General features: G+C 34.8%; 1 protein-coding gene across 1 annotated transcript; it reads right to left on the reverse strand.

Annotated features, from left to right (window-relative positions):
* Positions 1–6,286: 6,286 nt before the first annotated feature.
* LOC110462279 (NXPE family member 3-like) lies at positions 6,287–20,249 on the reverse strand. Its single transcript, XM_021516188.1, has 4 exons — positions 20,100–20,249; positions 11,003–11,680; positions 9,327–9,376; positions 6,287–7,119 (listed from the first exon to the last, which is right to left on the reverse strand). Exons 1-4 carry the CDS (start codon positions 20,201–20,203, stop codon positions 6,332–6,334), a joined length of 1,620 nt encoding a protein of 539 aa, XP_021371863.1. The 5' UTR covers positions 20,204–20,249; the 3' UTR covers positions 6,287–6,331.

Consider the following 20,249-nt stretch of genomic DNA (forward strand, 5'->3'; position numbering starts at 1 on the left):
TCAAACATGTATCATACAAATCTTTATGATAATTAATTATCCTAATAAAGGTTAGGGTTTATACATGTAGGTAATGGCACTGTGTTTTCAGAGTTTGTTATGAGAACAATTTCCCCATCGTTTGCACGTGGATAAAATCGAGAGGCCACCGCAGGTGGACTCGAGAATTTATCAATGGGCGAGCGATGAGAAAATTGTTCGAACGACAAACCCTGAAAACACAGTGTGATAAACTGTTAATCATCTTTATACTACTAACTTGCATATTTCCCCATTCAAAAAAGTCAACTCAACACCATATTTTCCATATCACTTCTAGGCGGTTATCGATAGCAAATCCTCGGTCTGTGACAAACGTAAACAAATAGAAGACGGTGAAGTAACTTTCTTTTTTTTCTTTTTTTCAAATACTACATAAACATATCAAGTAAAAACTTGTGCCCTATCCCTTGTTTAATTTTATTGGCAACACATTTATGTTTAAAGCTAAATAAATTTAAATTCTGAATATTGGCAAGTGTGCAATTAACTTCTAATGGTGAATAATTACTGTTAACAAGTTTGAATACGAACTTAGAAATCATATAACTTGGTTTCATAGTGCGGAAGAAGTTGCAGTTGCCTGACGGCCCCTCTCTGGGGGCCTCTTTGGAAACCGTTTCTATTACTGCCTAGTCAGGTACGTTATCGGCGCTATTTTTAGCAGGGCTTTCCCGAACGATTCAAGTTGTCAAACTGGACATTTGGAACGGACTATGAATATGGGGATAGCGTGGTAAAATAAGTGGAAGTGCATACAATACATACATTCATTAAAAAAAAAAAGCCTTTTCACGTGATGTCCCTTTAAAACTACGTAGAAAAAAGTAAGTTTAAAACAATCTTATCGTTATTAGCTTTTCCAAATACACATTTACGCTTAAAATGGTGTTGTTTTCCTAGCAATATGTTTTCGTAACTTCATGTTGATTTCTTTATTATGGACTATTTTCCTACGCGGATCCCTATTGTGCTGATACTTTTTTCGGTTTATGACGTCACCTTGCGCGAGCAGACGTTCTTTTGAGAGAAAATACGTTCCAAAATGCGTGAAAATTGGAATATTCGTTCTCAAGATCTTCTCAAGTTGTTCTCAAGTTGGATTTTCTCATACTGACAACCTTACTAATGAATCTATCATGCTTCCTGAAGGTGGTATTAAGTGATATATAGATGATAACATTATTATCATAAAGAGTTGTATGATGCATGTCACACGATCCGACCGACTACATCATTTATTTTTTTATCGCCCAGAAAGTTCTGGTTGTAATGGAGATACATTGTACCTATATAAGTCTTTTGTCGCCTCGGATGTGTATATCTAGATTTTGGAGTGCCCATTGTGTAACAGTGTGCCTAATTTGTGTTGAGAGGGTTATCTAGCGTGCAGTGCAAAAATGCTTCGAATTTTGTTTATGATCAAGTCGTTCGATGCACGTTGCCATTTTCTGACAGAAGGTTTCAAACGAGATAATATTGTTCTCCAAAATACATTAAGGCTAATAAACCTGCAGTAATTGGTAAGCAATGATGTTGTATTGTATTAACTTATTCATTTTCTTTTTAACATTTTTATTAAATTATTCATTAATTCATTCCTAGGTATGTCTTCACCATTTACTGGAAGTGGGGGATCGATTTAACAGTCGATTTAAGGGCGCTCGTCTTGGAAGAGCTGATAATCAGGCCATGCTTTAACTGCAGATAAAAACAACTATTTAAGGATCATCAACGTCCAAACTTAATTATATCAGCACCCNATAAAAAAAAATCAGAAAGGTTTGTCCCTTGGTGTAGGGAAGGTGTTTAGACACGTACCATCTGTACCGGCAACATTCCGGTACTAAATTCAATATATATTTAAATATATCTACTTTATGTTTATGCCTATTATCATTGTTGACATTTAATTGTAAATGTATGACGGGAGAAGGCTGTAAAAACTTGTGCCCTATCCCTTGTTTAATTTTATTTGCAGAAAAGCTTGCCTGAGCGAAGCCTTTTGTGATATCTTCAAAACGCGTAAGTGGATCTAGAAGGTTGGTGCATTGCCGAAGATCAAAGCTGCCAAAATAAATCATAACAAACAGGCAATATTAGAGGCTTGTATATTAGAAGTAATAGGGAACCGTGAACCAAACCTACATCAACGTTATGTGTGCTACCACCAGGAACGAGCACAAGTAACCCCCAATCTCCCGAAGCACCATGCCCACTAGATTGAACGGAGGAAAATGCGTAAGCGTTAACACTTTTCCCGATCTTGTCAAGAAAAGGGCATCTCCAGCCAAAACATATAATTCTGGAACACGAGAGGAACAGTTTTGCAGCGGAGCGTTCAGTACAGTGGCAGAAATAGAGGATCTTACATGAATGTCAATGTCGTATGGAATTTATTGAACTCGTTTAATACATTCAGTTTGACATAGACATTCATGACTCATGTAAGATTATATTTATCACAAAGCATTCATGATTTTAAAAAAACCCACTTCAAACACAATTACCTGTATGTGTTCTCAGCTGCCTCGTGCACTCCGATCATAGTATTGTCATTCCGCGCGGTGCAAAGTAGTTCCAGATACATACTATATATACAATTGTATAATGATAATGAACAGTTTTTTAAACACAATAAAAATAATAATGACAAAAACCCATTTCGAATTCAACTCAAAATAACAGTAAATTTATTATAACTAAAAGAAATTATTTAAACAGTTATTTGATGCTTAACCGCTATTTCGCTACAGAAAAAAACCTGTTCAGGTGCGACCCCTGCATCTCCTTGCTATACAAATGTATTTCTTTCGATACACAATTGTTCTTTCGGTCTATAATAGCTTCTCCGAAAAAAATCGAAACAGCCCTCCGTCATCCGTATTAACTTTCCCATGGTTGTGTTTGGCTATGGTGGTTTGATAACTAGATCCCAAAAGGCCAATGTGGTGGTTCATTTGGTTAGGAAGAGTAAAAGAGAGTCTCCCTTGATTAACATAAAACGTTAAATTTGATCAGAGTAATGTGTTTTAACAGCAGTTGATATATATAAAAATGTATATACATGTATACCACATTTGATTATTCAACTTTTACTCTCAATGCTTAAGCACACAATAATCAAGAACCAATGAACGCGGTGACAAATTATATGCGCATAAACCGTTTTATTATAGTTGCAATGTGCTCTTATACATATATGATTCGAAAATAAGTAAATGAATTGTAACAGAGTAGTATAGAGAACAAATATACTTTTCTCGTGGCAATAGCAAGATAGTGGAAAAGGGCAAAAGTATAAACATTGTTATATTACAGGTGAAAAACACAAAATACGTGAATCAGAATCACTCAAAAAACAATAGAACAAAATACAAAGGACACACATCAAATATACATTATAGAAACAACACTGATGTAGGTTAGTTTCTTATAGTATCAATTGTGACACTCAAGGTACATGCCATTGAGTCTTGTTGTGATGCAGCCATTATTGTGTTACGGCAGGGACATGCCATTGAGTCTTGTTGTGGTGCAGCCATTATTTTGTTACGGCAGGTACATGCCATTGATTATTGTTGTGAGTCAGCCATTATTGTATTACGGCACATACATGTCATTGATTCTTGTTGTACATGTGAGTAAGCCATTATTGTGTAACGGCAGGTACATGTCATTGATTCTTGTTGTACATGTGAGTCAGCAATTATTGTGTAACGGCAGGTACATGTCATTGATTCTTTTTGTGAGTCAGCCATTATTGTGTTGCGGCAGGTACATGCCATTGATTCTTGTTGTGGGTCAGCCATTCTTGTGTTACGGCAGGTACATGTCATTGATTCTTGTTGTACATGTGAGTAAGCCATTATTGTGTAACGGCAGGTACATGTCATTGATTCTTGTTATGAGTCAGCCATTATTGTGTTACGTCAGGGACATGCCATTGAGTCTTGTTGTCATTCAGCCATTATTGTATTACGGCACATACATGTCATTGATTCTTGTTGTACATGTGAGTCAGCAATTATTGTGTAACGGCAGGTACATGTCATTGATTCTTGTTGTACATGTGAGTAAGCCATTATTGTGTAACGGCAGGTACATGCCATTGATTCTTGTTGTGAGTCAGCCACTATTGTATTACGGCAGGTACATGTCATTGATTCTTGTTGTCAGTCAGCCATTATTGTATTACGGCAGGGACATGTCATTGATTCTTGTTGTGAGTCAGCCATTATTGTGTTACGTCAGGTACATGCCATTGAGTCTTGTTGTGATGCAGCCATTATTGTGTTACGGCAGGAACACGCCATTGAGTCTTGTTGTCAGTCAGCCATTATTGTATTACGGCACATACATGTCATTGATTCTTGTTGTACATGTGAGTCAGCCATTATTGTGTAACGGCAGGTACATGCCATTGATTATTGTTGTGAGTCAGCCATTATTGTGTAAAATAATGTGTACATGTATATCCCTGACCAACGCAATAACATTTACTTGCAGTATGATACTTAGTCTATCTCACAAACAGACTCAATGGCGTGAACCTACAAAAACCTATTAATGTTGACCTCACATTTACCTACCATTACACAATGGCCGCCTCACAACCAGATCGTTACACAATGGCCGCCACACAACCAGATTCAATGGCATTACCTACCGTTACACAATCATGACAGACTGACGAGGTTTATTTTTTTACAAGGTGTGTGCTTAGAAATTCTGCGTTTGTCATGACTCTTCTTTGGTAATTTTCACAGGGTTAATAAATAAAGACATTTTTAATTGGTTATTTCTATTTAGGCCAAGATATTGGTCCTCGGCCTGCTAAATTTGCCTTTGGCTTCGCCTCAGGCAATGTAGCAGGCCTCGGACCAATACCTTGGCCATTACAGAAATATCCAATCAATAATACAATAGTACGGATGTAACTATAGTAAATGTAACAGAATTTGGTAGTGATAGAGGTTTTGTTGTCTTACTGTAGGTAAATGTTATATAATTTGGTAGTAAGGGCAGTGGTTCTTGGCATACTGTAGGTCAATGTTATAGGCATATTGTCATTCTACAAGACCTTTTTCAGTAAGGACGATGGTCCTTGTCATACTGTAGGTAAATGTCACAGTATTTGGTAGTCAGGTTTGTGATTGCTATCATACTGTAAATAAATGTCATATGATTTGGTATTGGAGGTTGAGGTCATTGTGGAACTGCATGTGCATTACTGTATATAATGTCATATAAGTTGGTGGTGAGGGTGGTTGTTGTTTTTTAAATGTAAGTAGATGTCATCTTTTAAGTAGTGAGGAGTGTTGGCTCTTGTCAACTGTTGGTAAATATCAGTATTTGGTACCAAGGGTGGTAGTTCTTGATATACTGTTGTAAATTTCGGATAATTTGTTGGAGAGAGTGGTTGCTCTTGTCATACTGTACGTAAAATGTCATAATTTGTGTAGTGACGACGGTGATTCCTGTCAAACTGTAGATTAATGTCACATAAGTTGGTCGTTAGGTTTGTCGTTCTTGTCATACTGTAGCTAAATTTCATAGTATTTGTTAGTGAGAGTGGTGGTTCTTGTCTTAATTTAGGTATATGTCAATACTTTGGTAGTGAGGATGGTGGCTCTTGTCTTAATTTAGGTATATGTCAATGCTTTGGTAGTGAGGATGGAGGCTCTTGTCTTAATATAGGTATATGTCAATGCTTTGGTAGTGAGGATGGAGGCTCTTGTCTTAATATAGGTATATGTCAATGCTTTGGTAGTGAGGATGGTGGTTCTTGTCTTAATTTAGGTATATGTCAATACTTTGGTAATGAGGATGGTGGTTATTTTCATACTGCAGTTTAATGTCAGTATTTTTACAGTGAGGGTGGTAGTTTATTGCACATCGCACCTATTTAACCCCGAGTATGATTGCGAGTTACTAGGTTAATGATATAATATCATTCTCAATACATTTTGTCAATTTTACATACAATTTCTTTTTACATTTTAGTGAAGTTTTAAATCTTCTCTCATCTATGGAAACGGGTTGTTCTTGTATGCGTTACTTCAACGGGCGGTTGTTTTAACATTTTCAATAATCCGCTGGTAGACATGACGTATCTACGATACATGCATAATATCCTTTTATAAATTAATTATCTCGAGCGCTCGACTTTTATGTCAGCGCTCGAGATACTATGTCGAGCGTTTGAGATTATAAGTCGAGCGCTCGAGATAATTAATGTAGAAAATGGTATTGTGCATGTCCTAAATGTACCACCGTACGTATCAAATGGTTACTTACAAATAAATGAAAATACAAAATTGGTCATAACCAGATCAAAGGAATGATGTGGGTGTATGTCTAAATTTTCATTTCCTACTGTTGCATCCCACTGATCTATATAATAAACCTTGTCTTGTAAATCTTTGAATTCTTCGTACAGTATCTGTCCGTAGATTCTACCGATGTAATCTAGGGGTTCGAGAAAATTAGTGTACGTGAAAGAGTGAGGACCCTTTATCAGAATGCTTGAACGAGGAGAACGTTTCAACAGTCGTAATATGGCGTGTTTAGCACTCGTTATATGCTTCCTGTAATGTTTCGGAGTTGTCCTTGCCATATGACCGAACCAATGTAATAAAACAACAGCACTTTTGTTTCCAGGCAAATCGTCTATTCTTGATGCTACAGTTCGAAAGTTGCGTTTGTCCTGTTCGTAGCTGAAGAACGGGATTTCGTGTGGTGACCAGAACGTCGATAATGATTTCTTTTTATTTTCTGCTTCAGCAAATTTTTGCCATGCTTTATCCTTGATTTCATGGCGACCAACGAATACGCGTAACTTTAACAGTGCGGTTAAAGGCGAGTACCAGTTTCTTGTGGTAGAATCACCTGTAATAAGTACAGGGCGGTCCTCTAGACACTTGGCGTAGGAGTCGTACTTCCATGAGAGTGTTGATTTACATATCAGCGATCGCCAATTACCGTTGTAGAGGTAGCCTGTCGGATTGGTGGTCTGCCATGTTATGGTACTGCTGACGTTATGACAGGATACATTCGATTCTCCTGCAGCACCAGAATCTGAGTCGAAAAATGGAAAAAAACATTCAAATAAAAACAGGGACTTAAAGAAGCTGTGAAGTTCTCCATGAACTTTGATTGTGCGAACTTTCTGTCCGCGCCCTGAAAATATGTTGACGTGTTGTGTCACCATGTGGACATATGTTGACGTGTGTCACTTTACCATACGCTTAATCAATCGATATTGACAAATATAATGTTTCGGAAAAAAATGTTATACTGCTATTACTTTATTGTTAATAAAGTATTCATGTTAACAAAGTCGATATCTTCTACATTAACATCCGATAGAAAAGAAAACACTTCTACAATTCGACGTGATTATTCATTAATTACATAGAATCTTTTCCTAAAAATACATATATCTTATTGTTGCAGAATCAAAATAGAGAATATGAAGGACACGAAATAGATCGTCTTTGTTGTTGTACCACGGTGGGACAACGTTTGTATAACGTTGTATAAATGTTGAAATCAGATAATTTCATAACGTTGTTAAAGACGTCGGGAAAACACCTGCAATACACATTTTTCTACTGTCGAGATAATGCTATCACCACATGACCTAATATTTTATTCTAATATCCATGGATCATCCATTGATGTTTATTGCAAAAACTGAAAACAATATCATATTTGATCCAAAACGTATTGACTGGATCTGGTGTTATTTCATATCAACATATTTTCACATTTCATAATTAATATTCCAATTTAATATTACATGTTTCTTTCTCTATGTTATCATGTACGGTATTGTTTGCGATCCAACTTTGACGCTTGCATCAATAAGTTTTCTTATTCAACATCTATTTTACTTTAAGTTTATTTGCTTTCAATTGTTACTACAAATGGAACATATGTTGGAGATATTTGTATATGGGACTTTTACACTGCAGCTTGAGTACTGCTGTGCCTAAATCATCAGAGAGAAAAAAATGAGTATAGGGAAATACTTTACCATATATCTACTTTGTGATTTTGCCTCAGGGCCTACACATATACGTATTAGACAGCTTGCGGTTGCTGGAAATAATCCTATGCGAGTTAAACATATATTCCCATATATTCCCAGGGGTACCCCAATTCCCTATGGGAACTTTCCATTGCTGCTGGAGTTGATAAAAAAACACACAAAAAAACCCCAACCAATTTAATATTGAAATGAAAATGTAGTTATATAGATAGAGACACGATGGTGGGTGTGTTTTGATTTGACCAGGGCGAAGTTTAAACCTGTAAACTGAGAGTGTCAGCAGATAAGCGTAGTCGGGATAAAGTTATTAATTCCAAAATTTGACAGTCTCTGAACGGGATTGAGGTGGGAAAGGAGGGGGATGAATGATATGATGATTATCAATTGAAGATGTAGTTCCTGTATTTGATAACAAAACGTAACGGCAGGTTGAATCGTTTGACATATATTTTTCTGTAACTAACATAATAACAGTATTTAAAGCTTCTACCATGCGAAAGTCATTTAGTCCGTATTACAAATAGCCCTAATGCAAATATTGTCTCGGCATGGCATGTGCACATGCGACCTATTTCGACCCGATTCTTAATAAAACAGCTTTTGACGGACGGTGCATATCAAGGAAGTTAATGTTTTCTTGTTCAACGTCTAGCAAACACAATTAATACTTCTCTGTTTTCATAGTTAAATGAAATTGTAAAATTATATTCGGATAATCTGAGTGTTCATCAGACGTGTGTGTAACAAACGCTCGCCGGCTAGTATAGATAACAAACAAATCAATAAAGTGTGGTTGTACCAGATGAACTGGTGTCCAGAGCATTTTCGAAGCAATTGAACTTTTGCAACTATAACGAAAGTGTGTTATTTAGAGCTGTCAGTATTATCAGGCACCTGTTGCACAAAACGACACTCACATAATTACACCCCGCCTCTCCCACCCTGGTTTTTCCGTGATCTTTGACCCTTTAAACTTGACAAATGACGGAATTGATGACCTTGACCTTTGACCTTGCCTTTATGGTCAAACAGGGAGCGCGGCATCCGTGTCTTATAGACACATTTCTAGATTTGGAAAGAAAAATGTCATTGTTAAATTTTATAACAGACTTGATGCAAGGTCTCTTGTTTTTGGGACCTGATTACAGGATTCAGCAGTTTCAAGCACTTCAGTCATATGCTCAGAGAACTATGTGGCCCTTGGCCCCGTACGTATCACTACAGTACTTACCAGCTAATATGGTCAGCTTCCCTACACTTTTCTTGAAATACTTATAGTTTCTGAAACATAGGATAATTTTAATTGTATTTTTCCCCTTGCAACACAATTATACATAACAAAACAATTTTCACAAAAAGTCCATGTTTTGATTTGATGATGAATAACATTTGAATGTATTCATACAATATATGAGAGCAATATTTTTTCATGAAACAAAGAGCAGATTTACAGGAAAAACAATGTTATTGATATTTTAACTCATTTACTGCATTTGTGACCTTGGCAGATATCATGCTGGTATAATTATCCGGACACATTTGCATTCAATGTGTTATCATTGGCCAGACCGAGAACAAAAAAACAATTGAAAATCCAAACATAAAATAGTTATCAAACAACATCTTGATACATTTGTCGTCGATTTAGCAATGCCTGTCAGTTTTACCTTATATTATTGACATATCACATCGTTTTAATTTCGCAGTTTTTGTATTTATTATTAAAGGGCTAATGAACCGAGAAAGGTTCGAAATTTGTAGTATTTATATTTCGAGTATTATTGGCTACGATTAGAATGAATAATATATCCCAGATACAACACAACACAAATTGTCCGGTTCAACGGAACTACTCTATTGCGAACTTTCCATAATGTTCAAAATGGAGATTTAAAGAATTGCAAAAAGCATGAAAGAAATGTTTATGAACATGCTTCTTTTTGAAATAAAATGAAAGCGGAAGACGCTCCTAGTGTTAGTGTTTTGTAAAGCATGGGCTTGCTATGCTATGATTATCCTATCGTCGCTTTCGAATATGACGTCAAGATGACAACAACCATGTCCACAGAGAGTTTGAGCACAACTTCTTAAACGAGTTAATCCTTTGCGTTAGAATTGGAAAGGGTTGTTTGATTATTGAAGAAAATTTTAGAATAACAAAGTGAAAAAAAAACGCATTTCAAACGCGTAGCCGAAGAATCTAGCGTAAAATATTAACTACCGACGTTTTCGCTGAGATCATTTTACCAGGACAATGAATTTACGTTTATTGCCGTACATGTCACCCCAGCTCTATCGAAGATACCTGCCAAATAAATCAGGGTCGAACCCAAGTGAAAACAAAACCACAAGGTAAGATAATTAACAAATTGTCGATATCTATATCACAACTGGAAGTTGATCATTTGCAATTAATATCTTGATGGTGACCAAAATGCTAGCAAGTTGTCTGCATTCCCAAAAACCCGGTGTATGTTTGTCCATCAACATTGAAAATTTATTACGGAAACAATATTTGCTGAATAAGTATGTGTATATCGAATCAATGAGACCCTAGATGAGTTAAGTAGGGATGTAAATACCAAGAGAGGCTCGGTTCACGATCGGTTAATATAAATCATCAAGGTAAAATACACCTACATGTAGATAGCACGGCTACAGAAATACTCCATGTAACAAGTTTGTTTTTAACTGTTTTCTTTTTCTATTTATTTATAACATATCTTAGTTGATATGTTCATTTTCATCTTTTTGTTCTTATCTAAATATTCTGTTTTGAACTATTTCCTGTTGAAACTGTTGCATAATCATCATCTTTGATGGAGCAACGTACCGTGTAAATCTAGATGATATATAGTTCTTAATTTGTGTCACATAAACGTTGAAATAAAAAATAAATATACTTACAAGAATAATATTTTTTGCTTCGCGTTCCAAGGGTGTGTAGAGGTATGTTCATACACAGCCCAATCTTCACAACCTAGTTTTTTCGGTTTACCACAGAAAAATGAGAAGTTATAATTCTGGGCTGTAAAGTTACAGTAATCCGTCACGTTAGGAATATTTGGTACAACGCTACATAAACTTGACTCTGTCACATTTTGTTTTTTAAATCCTGCTCTGAGGAAAGTTGTCAAACCATATTTATGTACCATATTCATATAAATTCCGACGTGTTCTTTGGTATTTCCAATAGAAAACATTAGCTCTGGATTGCCGGCCCACATAGCTTTGACAACTCCCGTGTAGGACCCGTTGTCATGGTCAATCACATAACCGGAAACAGAAGCTTTCAGGGAATGTTCTCGTAGCCACACCCTGAGCATGTCACCTCCGCGTGTTGCCCGTAGTCCTCTTCCGTTGTACAATACAATGTCGATCGTGATGTCATCTCCGATTCTGACGTCAGACTTGTTGTTCCTTATGCTAACCATTGATGTGGTGATGTTCACTAACGACAGGAAGTCTTCGAAGTCTGTGTAGTTCATATACGTATCTAGTCGATCCAAAGCTTGCAGTGACAAGGTCCGGCGTACATCATACTCGTATTCGTCCTTCAAATACGGAAATTCTGCTTGAATGAACCTGTATAACATAAAAATCATTCATTTATCGACATGCTTGCTCTTTACAATCTTTTTATCTTTGAGCGTTACCATTTAATGGGTCTATTTACAGTAAATGATCGGGAAAAAAACCTGCAGTATGAAACCCATGTCTCCATAGTTAGCGTTCGTCAAGGGTATTGTGTCTAAAAAAAGAGTTCGAATGCTAATCTCATACTTGATCGTGCTGCTAATTTGGTTTTTCCATTTCTTCTTACCAAAGATAAAATATTTTTTTGCGAAATTTTCCTCTCACTATTTTCCAGCGGTTTGATATTTTATTAGTTGGACGAAATTTAAATCCAACATTCATGTTTTGGTTTTAATTTTGTTTATTATAAAAGGTTTTTGTGCTGTTACTTCCAATTCTGGATTGTAAATACTTACTTCATTTTGGAATTGATAAAAAAAATGATGATTTTCCTCAAAGGAATACATTAAGTTTTAATCGTGAGCGAACTGTTATTTTTTCAAATTCTGGTTTTGAATAATATTTGAGCGAGCAGGTACCTTAACTGTTTGAGACGGAATGTCGTCGGCAAATAACTTGTTAAAAGCTTTCCATATGCATATCTGAGTTCATGCTTCAGCAGCGTCGATTACACAGGTTTCTTATGAACACATCCTGTTGCATAACAATGAAAATTACTTTTGGACGAGTATTTGGCTTTTTGCATTTGCAAAATAAGCAATAATAATAAATTGGGTTTAAATACATACGTTTTTGTACGTATGTCAAGAGACATGGAAGGGACAGTAAATATTAAAACCCGCACACATACAGTTGGGAGCAAAGTTACTTAACTTGGTAAGTGTACTACAGTGTTTAGAAAAGTTTAAAAGATTGAAGTACATATTTCAATAATTGTTAATAATGAAATGGGTTCCTTTGTGATATGAGAATTGAAAGAGAAAGAAAGAATCATTCAACTGAATATTTCTTCATATCAAATTAACGATACACATATATTTTGTTTTTTGATTACTTAAAATTTCAACTGAACATATAAATGTACAAAGATAATTTGTACAATATCTCTGGTCACTATAGAAAATCTAAAGTTAGCTGTACTATTTTGGAGGAAAAAGTTTAAAAGTACACTTTATCATAGTTTAAATTCACATCTCATTTCCTATCTCAATGTTGTAGTGTCAGGATGGGGGATCAGTATCAGTTATGTGATATGGGTAAATGTGGTAAGTTTTCCTATAATTTTATACTTTTTATGCAAGGTGTCTCTATAACACGACATCAATAGAGTAATACATACAATGTATAAGTCAAGAAAAGATAAAATTTCAGAAAAATCTTATATCATGGCATATGGCACTATATATATAAAGGTAAAGATCAAACTAAAGATGTGTAATTAATTTTAAGTTTGTTAATCCCAAACTGCCTTCTTATAGGAAAATTAAGAAAAAAAATTGAGTTAGTCTGATTTTAATTTCTTTGTTATATATGTATACACGTCAGGTACATGTACATGCTGATGGTTGAAAAAGAAAATACATCTCCCAACCACCACCCCCTCCTCTGGATACCACACCAACGTAGCAGGTACATGTATACTGCTGGCCTGGTGGTACATTAATAAATTGCCACTTGTTAAAATGATGACAAAATTCATAGTTGCAGGGTGCATACAGTTACAACTTTACTTCAGTGGCAGATTAAAGATGGTTGCTAGGACAATGTAGCCACCCACTGACACATATTTTTCTTTTCAATATTATATCTACCTGAGAATATATGGGCAATTACACCCACTGACTATTCACATGTGGTCACATGGGATTCTGCTGGGCTGTACCTAATATAAACACCTTGTGTGAAGGCAATTGATCTTGTCAATTAATCAAGCCACTTGTCTGTCCAATAGATATACACAGGTAAATCAGTACATGGTTACAGGTGTAAGATACCGTGGCTGTCCCTTTGTCATCTGGTAAAATGACAGTCTCGGGCACAACTCTATTTCAAAACAGTGACTATGACTCTATAGTAGTGTTTCACAGGTTTAGTCTCACCTAGCATACATTTCTAAAATACCTAGTCTCACCTAGCATACATTTCTAAAATACCTAGTCTCACCTAGCATACATTTCTAAAATACCTAGTCTCACCTAGCATACATTTCTAAAATACCTAGTCTCACCTAGCATACATTTCTAAAATACCTAGTCTCACCTAGCATACATTTCTAAAATACCTAGTCTCACCTAGCATACATTTCTAAAATACCTAGTCTCACCTAGCATACATTGCTAAAATACCTAGTCTCACCTAGCGTACATTTCAATTTTCACACCTGATCACAATTTGGTTATAGTCTGTTTCAAAATGATGTAGATGGTATTGTAATACATGTTATAATTAAGAACTTATGTCTACTTTAATCAGAGAAATATTCCATTTTCTTTGTAAAAAATTATAATGACACATGGTAGTAGATGAAATATGAATATTAAAAAAAAAAGGATACATTATTTAACCTGAAAAATAATTTTACAGATATTATAACAGGTACAGTACTAGCCGCCTACATGTTATTAAAATATTAAATTATTGTTGATCAAGTAAAGATTCATTAACTAATCTTAATATCAAAGATGGTTTAAAATTCTGCAATGCATGTCTATAAATTTCATCTGATACAATAACAGTTGACTGAATGTTGTTTTTACATTTCCTTTATTTTATAGTTATGTCTGCAAAATTTCAATCTCAAGCTGATTTTGTGTGGACATACACTTTAGATAGGAAAGATAATTATAATTTTCACTTACCATAATATCACAAATGTCAATATTGTCAACATTTATTCAAAGCTTGGGCTATTGGCCCTTATATGTGGTACATGATGTACAAAAAAAAGATGTATAGAGAATGTATAGAGATGATGTACATAATACACAATATAATCAACTAAGAGGTTCTAAAAGTTTCAAAGATAAACTTCCGTAATATACATAGCTGTTTACTATATTTGACACTTACCAACTGAATAGTCGGAAAACCGCACTCTTAGATTTTGAAATTTACTCCAAGTTAACATGTCTGTGGAGGTACATTCCTTACAATGTCTTTGTTCTGAAGGAACATTTCTTTTTCTTGCAGTCTCAATGAATGCAAACAAGTATTCTAATCTACTGAGACATACATGTATTCTATACTTTACAGGAATATACTTCGTAAGATAAAATTGAAGAAAACAATTCGTACCATATACCGTCATAAAGTTTTGGTTAATAGAACCGTAGGCATGTGGTATATATGGAATAATAATATTTTAATGAAACTACTTTGAATATGTGTTTACCATTATACTGCATAAATAATGGAGTAATGTGTAAAATATGATATACAGATAACGTGAAATGACCCTTCCTTGTCATTTTAATAGGAATACATTATATTAATGAAATACTACAAGTAACTCGGGCTGAACTTATATATTTTTGAAACATTCATTGAAAACAAGCTTACATGACCAATTTATTCAACAATGGTATAATGATGTTACAACCTTGACCAGAGAAATAATAATAAAGCGTACCGCTACTTCTTCGATACCGGAAGAAATTCGTCCAATCTCGCCACAAGTGGCGATCTTGGTTGGAGTCCCTGTGACGTGGAACAGAAAGTGGAGGTCGGTAGGCTCTGGTTAAGGATTAATGGAACCGCTCACAATATACTAGTCTATAAAATACATTAGTGGTCAAAAGGAAAACGGAGAAGTTGGGAATGTCGTGTAAACAAATTTAAGTTAAAAGTCGAAACCGGTCGGTATTATCGACTTTAGACGCTGCTCTATAGCATGTGTATCACAGACGCCTATGTTTTAACTTTATATAATTATGTACAGTGCTAGTGACTTTACTTATTTTAAGGTGTGATAATGACTTTAAGTGTCTCATCAGCCAGATTTGGCTGGATGTCGATAACTGATCGATTTAAATTTTGAAATAGCTTTTACTTTTTGTAAAATCTGCTGTAGTTTCAATGTATATCGATATGTGACACTTAAATAAAAAAATAAGTATTGTAGTTTGATAATATGTAAAGTAAGGACATTTAATCTGATATTCCCTATTATTATGATGAAGACTATTCTATGAATAAATACAATTTTACACCAAAAATCACTCCTATGTATTCGTTCATTTTCACATTAATTAAATCCTATTGTTTTCTAACTGACACCAAATCTCACCTTGCATACATCCAAACACATTAAAAGGTATTTTCAATGAAACGGGATTTTCTTACATATTTGATAATAAATTACAGAAGCCTGATGGATTTTACAAAACAACGGCTTAACGATCACTTTGTACAGCATTGGTTCGATGACATTACTAGCTCATATCGTGGGCAGTTGTACACTCTATTTAAAACGGAACTTGGTCTAGAAAAATATTTATTAAATCTGCCAGAACATATCAGAACACAAATAACAAAACTGCGCACTTCGAATTTGAAGTTTCCAATTGAAACATGTAGGTGGTATACATGTAACATACCCCGAGATAATCGACTATGCGCGGAAAGTGACGGGGGTGAATTTCATTATCTATTTGAATGCAATAATATAACTATATCCACCTTACGTAACAAATATATTCCTCGTTATTATTGCACAAACCCAAATATTTTTGAAGGTCTTTTATCATTATGCAATCAACGAGTTCTGACAGGTTTATCTATTTTCCTAACCAAAATGGCTCCTCTTTTGTGAATGATGCATATGTATAACTGTTAATAGTTAAATAACTTGGGAATTATATGTATGGTTGTTTTTTATGTTTGCCTTGTATTTTCCACTGTATGTCATATCATGTTACTATACCGTACCGCTTCTAAATTAAACTGTCCACTCTTTCAGTTATGCATGTGTATACAAATATGTATATTGTACTTAATTTTCCATATCTGCACCTTTATTTCCTCATGTAACACATATTATGTGTCTGAGTTTCAATACAATCTTGCTTGTATACATGCATGCACCTGTCTATCCTGTCAAAATTTAATATATGAATTTATCTACATGTACCTCATGTTACACATTTTCATGTGTCTGAGTGTTGGAAATAAAAACTGAAATCTGAAATCTGAAAGACCTTACCTGTATATAGGAAAATACCAAATGTATGCTACGTGAGACGATACCGTTTCACACTACCTAATCCCTCAAATGGTTTACAAACTGTGTGTTTATAACACACCCCAGCATCAATTAATGAGTCACAGGACTATGATAGAGCCCGTTGTACCTGTACGTTTAGTAGTCCATCATAACAACAAGGCACAGGTGTTACAATTAAAGAACAAGAAGGTCAATTAGGAAATTTAATTTTTAATTTCAAAATAAATCGGGAAGGATTATGAGAAGGTTAAATCAAGAACACATTAAAATGTGTTCTCTAAAAAATGACCCAAGGACTAGGAGTAGTTATCATTTATAGTAAATCTATCATTTTGTTCAAAAGAGAATTACATATACACATCACTTTGGCATTCTTTATGCATAAATCATCTACTCTTGAAACTTAAATTTTTAGACATTATTGAAATTTATTTTTATATTTTATTTTCATAGTAGACATGTAGTTACATGTACATGTATTTTCCTGTGTGTTTTTTTACTAGAAACACAGACTTAGAGAGCATGTAATTCCGTACTAGAAAACTACACACTTTCTAGAATCAATATTGTTTGTTTTTTAGTGGGGGGTTTTCTTAAGAAAGTCTAAATTTTGTTGATAACCTGATTTACAAAGAGACAATTGAAAGAAATATGCCACCCCCCTGAAAATACATATCATTGGAACATAGGGATGTTTTTAGGGTAAAGACACTCCAACCGTCCGTTTGCAGAGATGGAGAGGGAAAGAGAGAGAAACATAATTTCTACAGCTGGTGTGTATACGGTGCTTTGTCTCCCCCACCCCCCATACCTTCTACTCGGATTTTGCCTGGTCTGTTTAGGAGTTAAATGTAATTTGACATCAGACCCTATACTTTGTGTAATACACACACCCTCAGTGCATTTCAACACCAGTTTTTCCTGTGCTAGCTACACGGTTCAGACAGGTTAAATTTACCTGTAGAAAAGTCAATTAGGATATTTGCATTTTCAATTGTTTCTAAATAAATGGTTTGTACGAATTCAGATCTGCATTCCTGTAACTACAATACATTGTTACCTATCATGAATGAGACAATACATATATGTATAGTATTTTTTCTTTATCTACGTAAGCTTTTCATTCCCCTCCAAAATGAACATAAAAACAAGACTCAATATCCTTTACTAATAGTATAATGATAGATTTGTATATTTAATGTAGACATAATACTGTTTAAACCACCAATACATGTGTATACATGTACCATGGATTCAAGTTAGTGCATGTGGTAATAGTTTAATAGGTCGTCACGCTCTATAGTTAAATCATTTTAAGTATATTTAAGCATTGAACTGTTTTTGTATGGTATTTATGATCTATTTGAATGACACAGCTTTGCAAGCAAGCAACATAATGCGCGCATAAATACCATACAAAAACAGTTCAATACTTATATTTACATTTTCTCTGCCTCTTATGTTCTTTTTTAACTTATAATTTGTTGATCAGTGCAGTGTAACAGACGATATTTCTGATAAATTGCATGAGCGTTAAAATTGTTTCCATTGCCGGCATTGGTGATTTCAACCGATGTGCATTTTGTACGATATTGCAGACCTTGGTCTTGCTTTCGTTGTAATAAAAGTGTTTTTTATTTTGTTTTTTATTTTGCACATTAATGTACAATGACATTGTCAAATCTCACAATGCCCAGCGATATTTCAGCAGCCGTCATGCTTATTTATATTGGATATTGTAGTTCCGGTCAGTGTTGTATTAATACGCTAAGAATAGTGTCTCGTGATGCATGGTAATTAAAGTCCCATCAACGACACAGCTTTCAAAGAGACATTATAGTGACAATGCCATGCAAATGTAAATATGAATAGGTAATATCTAATATATTTTTTTATCTATTGATTTATTGAGCAGACGGGAGGGAAGAAAATCATAGTATGTATAGACTGATGAAAAGGCTAGACATAATATGATAAAGAAAATTACCTTGTGAACTGCAGTTAACTCCAGTGGACATTGATATGAACTCCAGTGCACATCGATGTGAAATCCAGTTCACTTCAGTGTTAACTCCAGTGCACTAAGCTACCAAGTTGAGTTTGCTCCCGACTGTATATAACGTGCATCAATATACGATTCATAGTCGGGGGCAATTATGTATCCCCTGCTCACCTCCAGTTTCAAATAATTGATGTATGCATATCGCTATTATCGATTAAATAGAAATAATTCAATTTATAATTTGGAAGCTTTTTAGTTCTTGTATCTTGTATCTTGTACCAGCATAAAATATAAGTAAAATAAGAAAAAGAACATGGCGGTGTACATCCTGTTGAAGTAATAATCAATTGTTATAATGCATTTTAATTTATTTTTCACATATTTTACAGGATTATTAACAGAACGAGGTCGATATTGTTGTGATATGTCGAAAAATTGGATTTTATTCTGAATGTTTTCTCAATAGTGCCTACATTGGGACACATCAGAAATACATGTACACTTTTATCATTTTATCATTGGTAATATTGACACCTGTACTTGTGCACATAAAGCTTATGTTATGATCAGTTAAGATTTATTTTAAGTAAATGGTTCGTGCTTCAATAAATAGAAACGGGTATTGTATGACTGACTCATACGAAGTCAGGCACTGACAATATCTTCTCGTTGGTTTTCTCAATATTTAGAATATCATACCCCTATACCAGGTTCTATAGCATGCAAAATGTTTTCTACGCATTGATTCAAATTGTTTTGCCACTTTGACCTGAAAGTCATAAGCAGTTAAAAATCTGTAAAATGAACATAAAATAAAATATTGTATACTGTGTTTAGGATTTTTAAGAAGAACTGACTGCAGGCCAAAGTGACTGGTTCAGTTCTGATTTTGGCCTGTTCAAAACACTTTTTCTTTAATGTAATTTTACAAAATTTTGCCGGTTAAAAATGTCATTAAATTTGTTAAAACAAGTACTGACAAAAACGTATTATTGCCTCCAAGTGTCACATGTCATTATGCTGAGTTCCCGGACACGCGAAAATGCCAGGCATTGAAACGGCAGGTCGCACCACCGAAGCAACTTTATTGCTTCCACCTATTTTGAGAAAAAGATCACGATACCATAGCATATATCATATACTAACACAAATGGATGGCACATATCTGCTGTATCCTATGTATTAAGATTTCCTATCTGTAGGCAAATAGTAGGTTTTAATTCTATATACTCGTCAGTCCCTACCATTGCCCGGTGTCCTTTGAGCACAGGTAGACAATCGTCATGACGGTCATCATAGCAGAACATATCAGTATCCTTCTTAAACGAATTGATTCGTTAGCAGCCATTCTATCCACTTGTCGTTCACACTCCACACTGTACTGCTCCGCACCG

The sequence above is a fragment of the Mizuhopecten yessoensis genome, unplaced genomic scaffold, assembly GCF_002113885.1.
Source record: "Mizuhopecten yessoensis strain PY_sf001 unplaced genomic scaffold, ASM211388v2 scaffold10771, whole genome shotgun sequence".
In the NCBI taxonomy this organism is placed as follows: Eukaryota; Metazoa; Mollusca; class Bivalvia; order Pectinida; family Pectinidae; genus Mizuhopecten; species Mizuhopecten yessoensis.

Coding starts and splice junctions, on each gene's coding strand:
- LOC110462279 (XM_021516188.1), bottom strand. CDS start 20,203: ATGGCTGCTAACGAATCAATTCGTTTAAGAAGGATACTGATATGTTCT. Junction 9,377..11,002: donor AAGCAAAAAATATTATTCTT/GTAAGTATATTT, acceptor CCTATGTTTCAG/AAACTATAAGTATTTCAAGA. Junction 7,120..9,326: donor GAAGCTGACCATATTAGCTG/GTAAGTACTGTA, acceptor TTTTCGACTCAG/ATTCTGGTGCTGCAGGAGAA.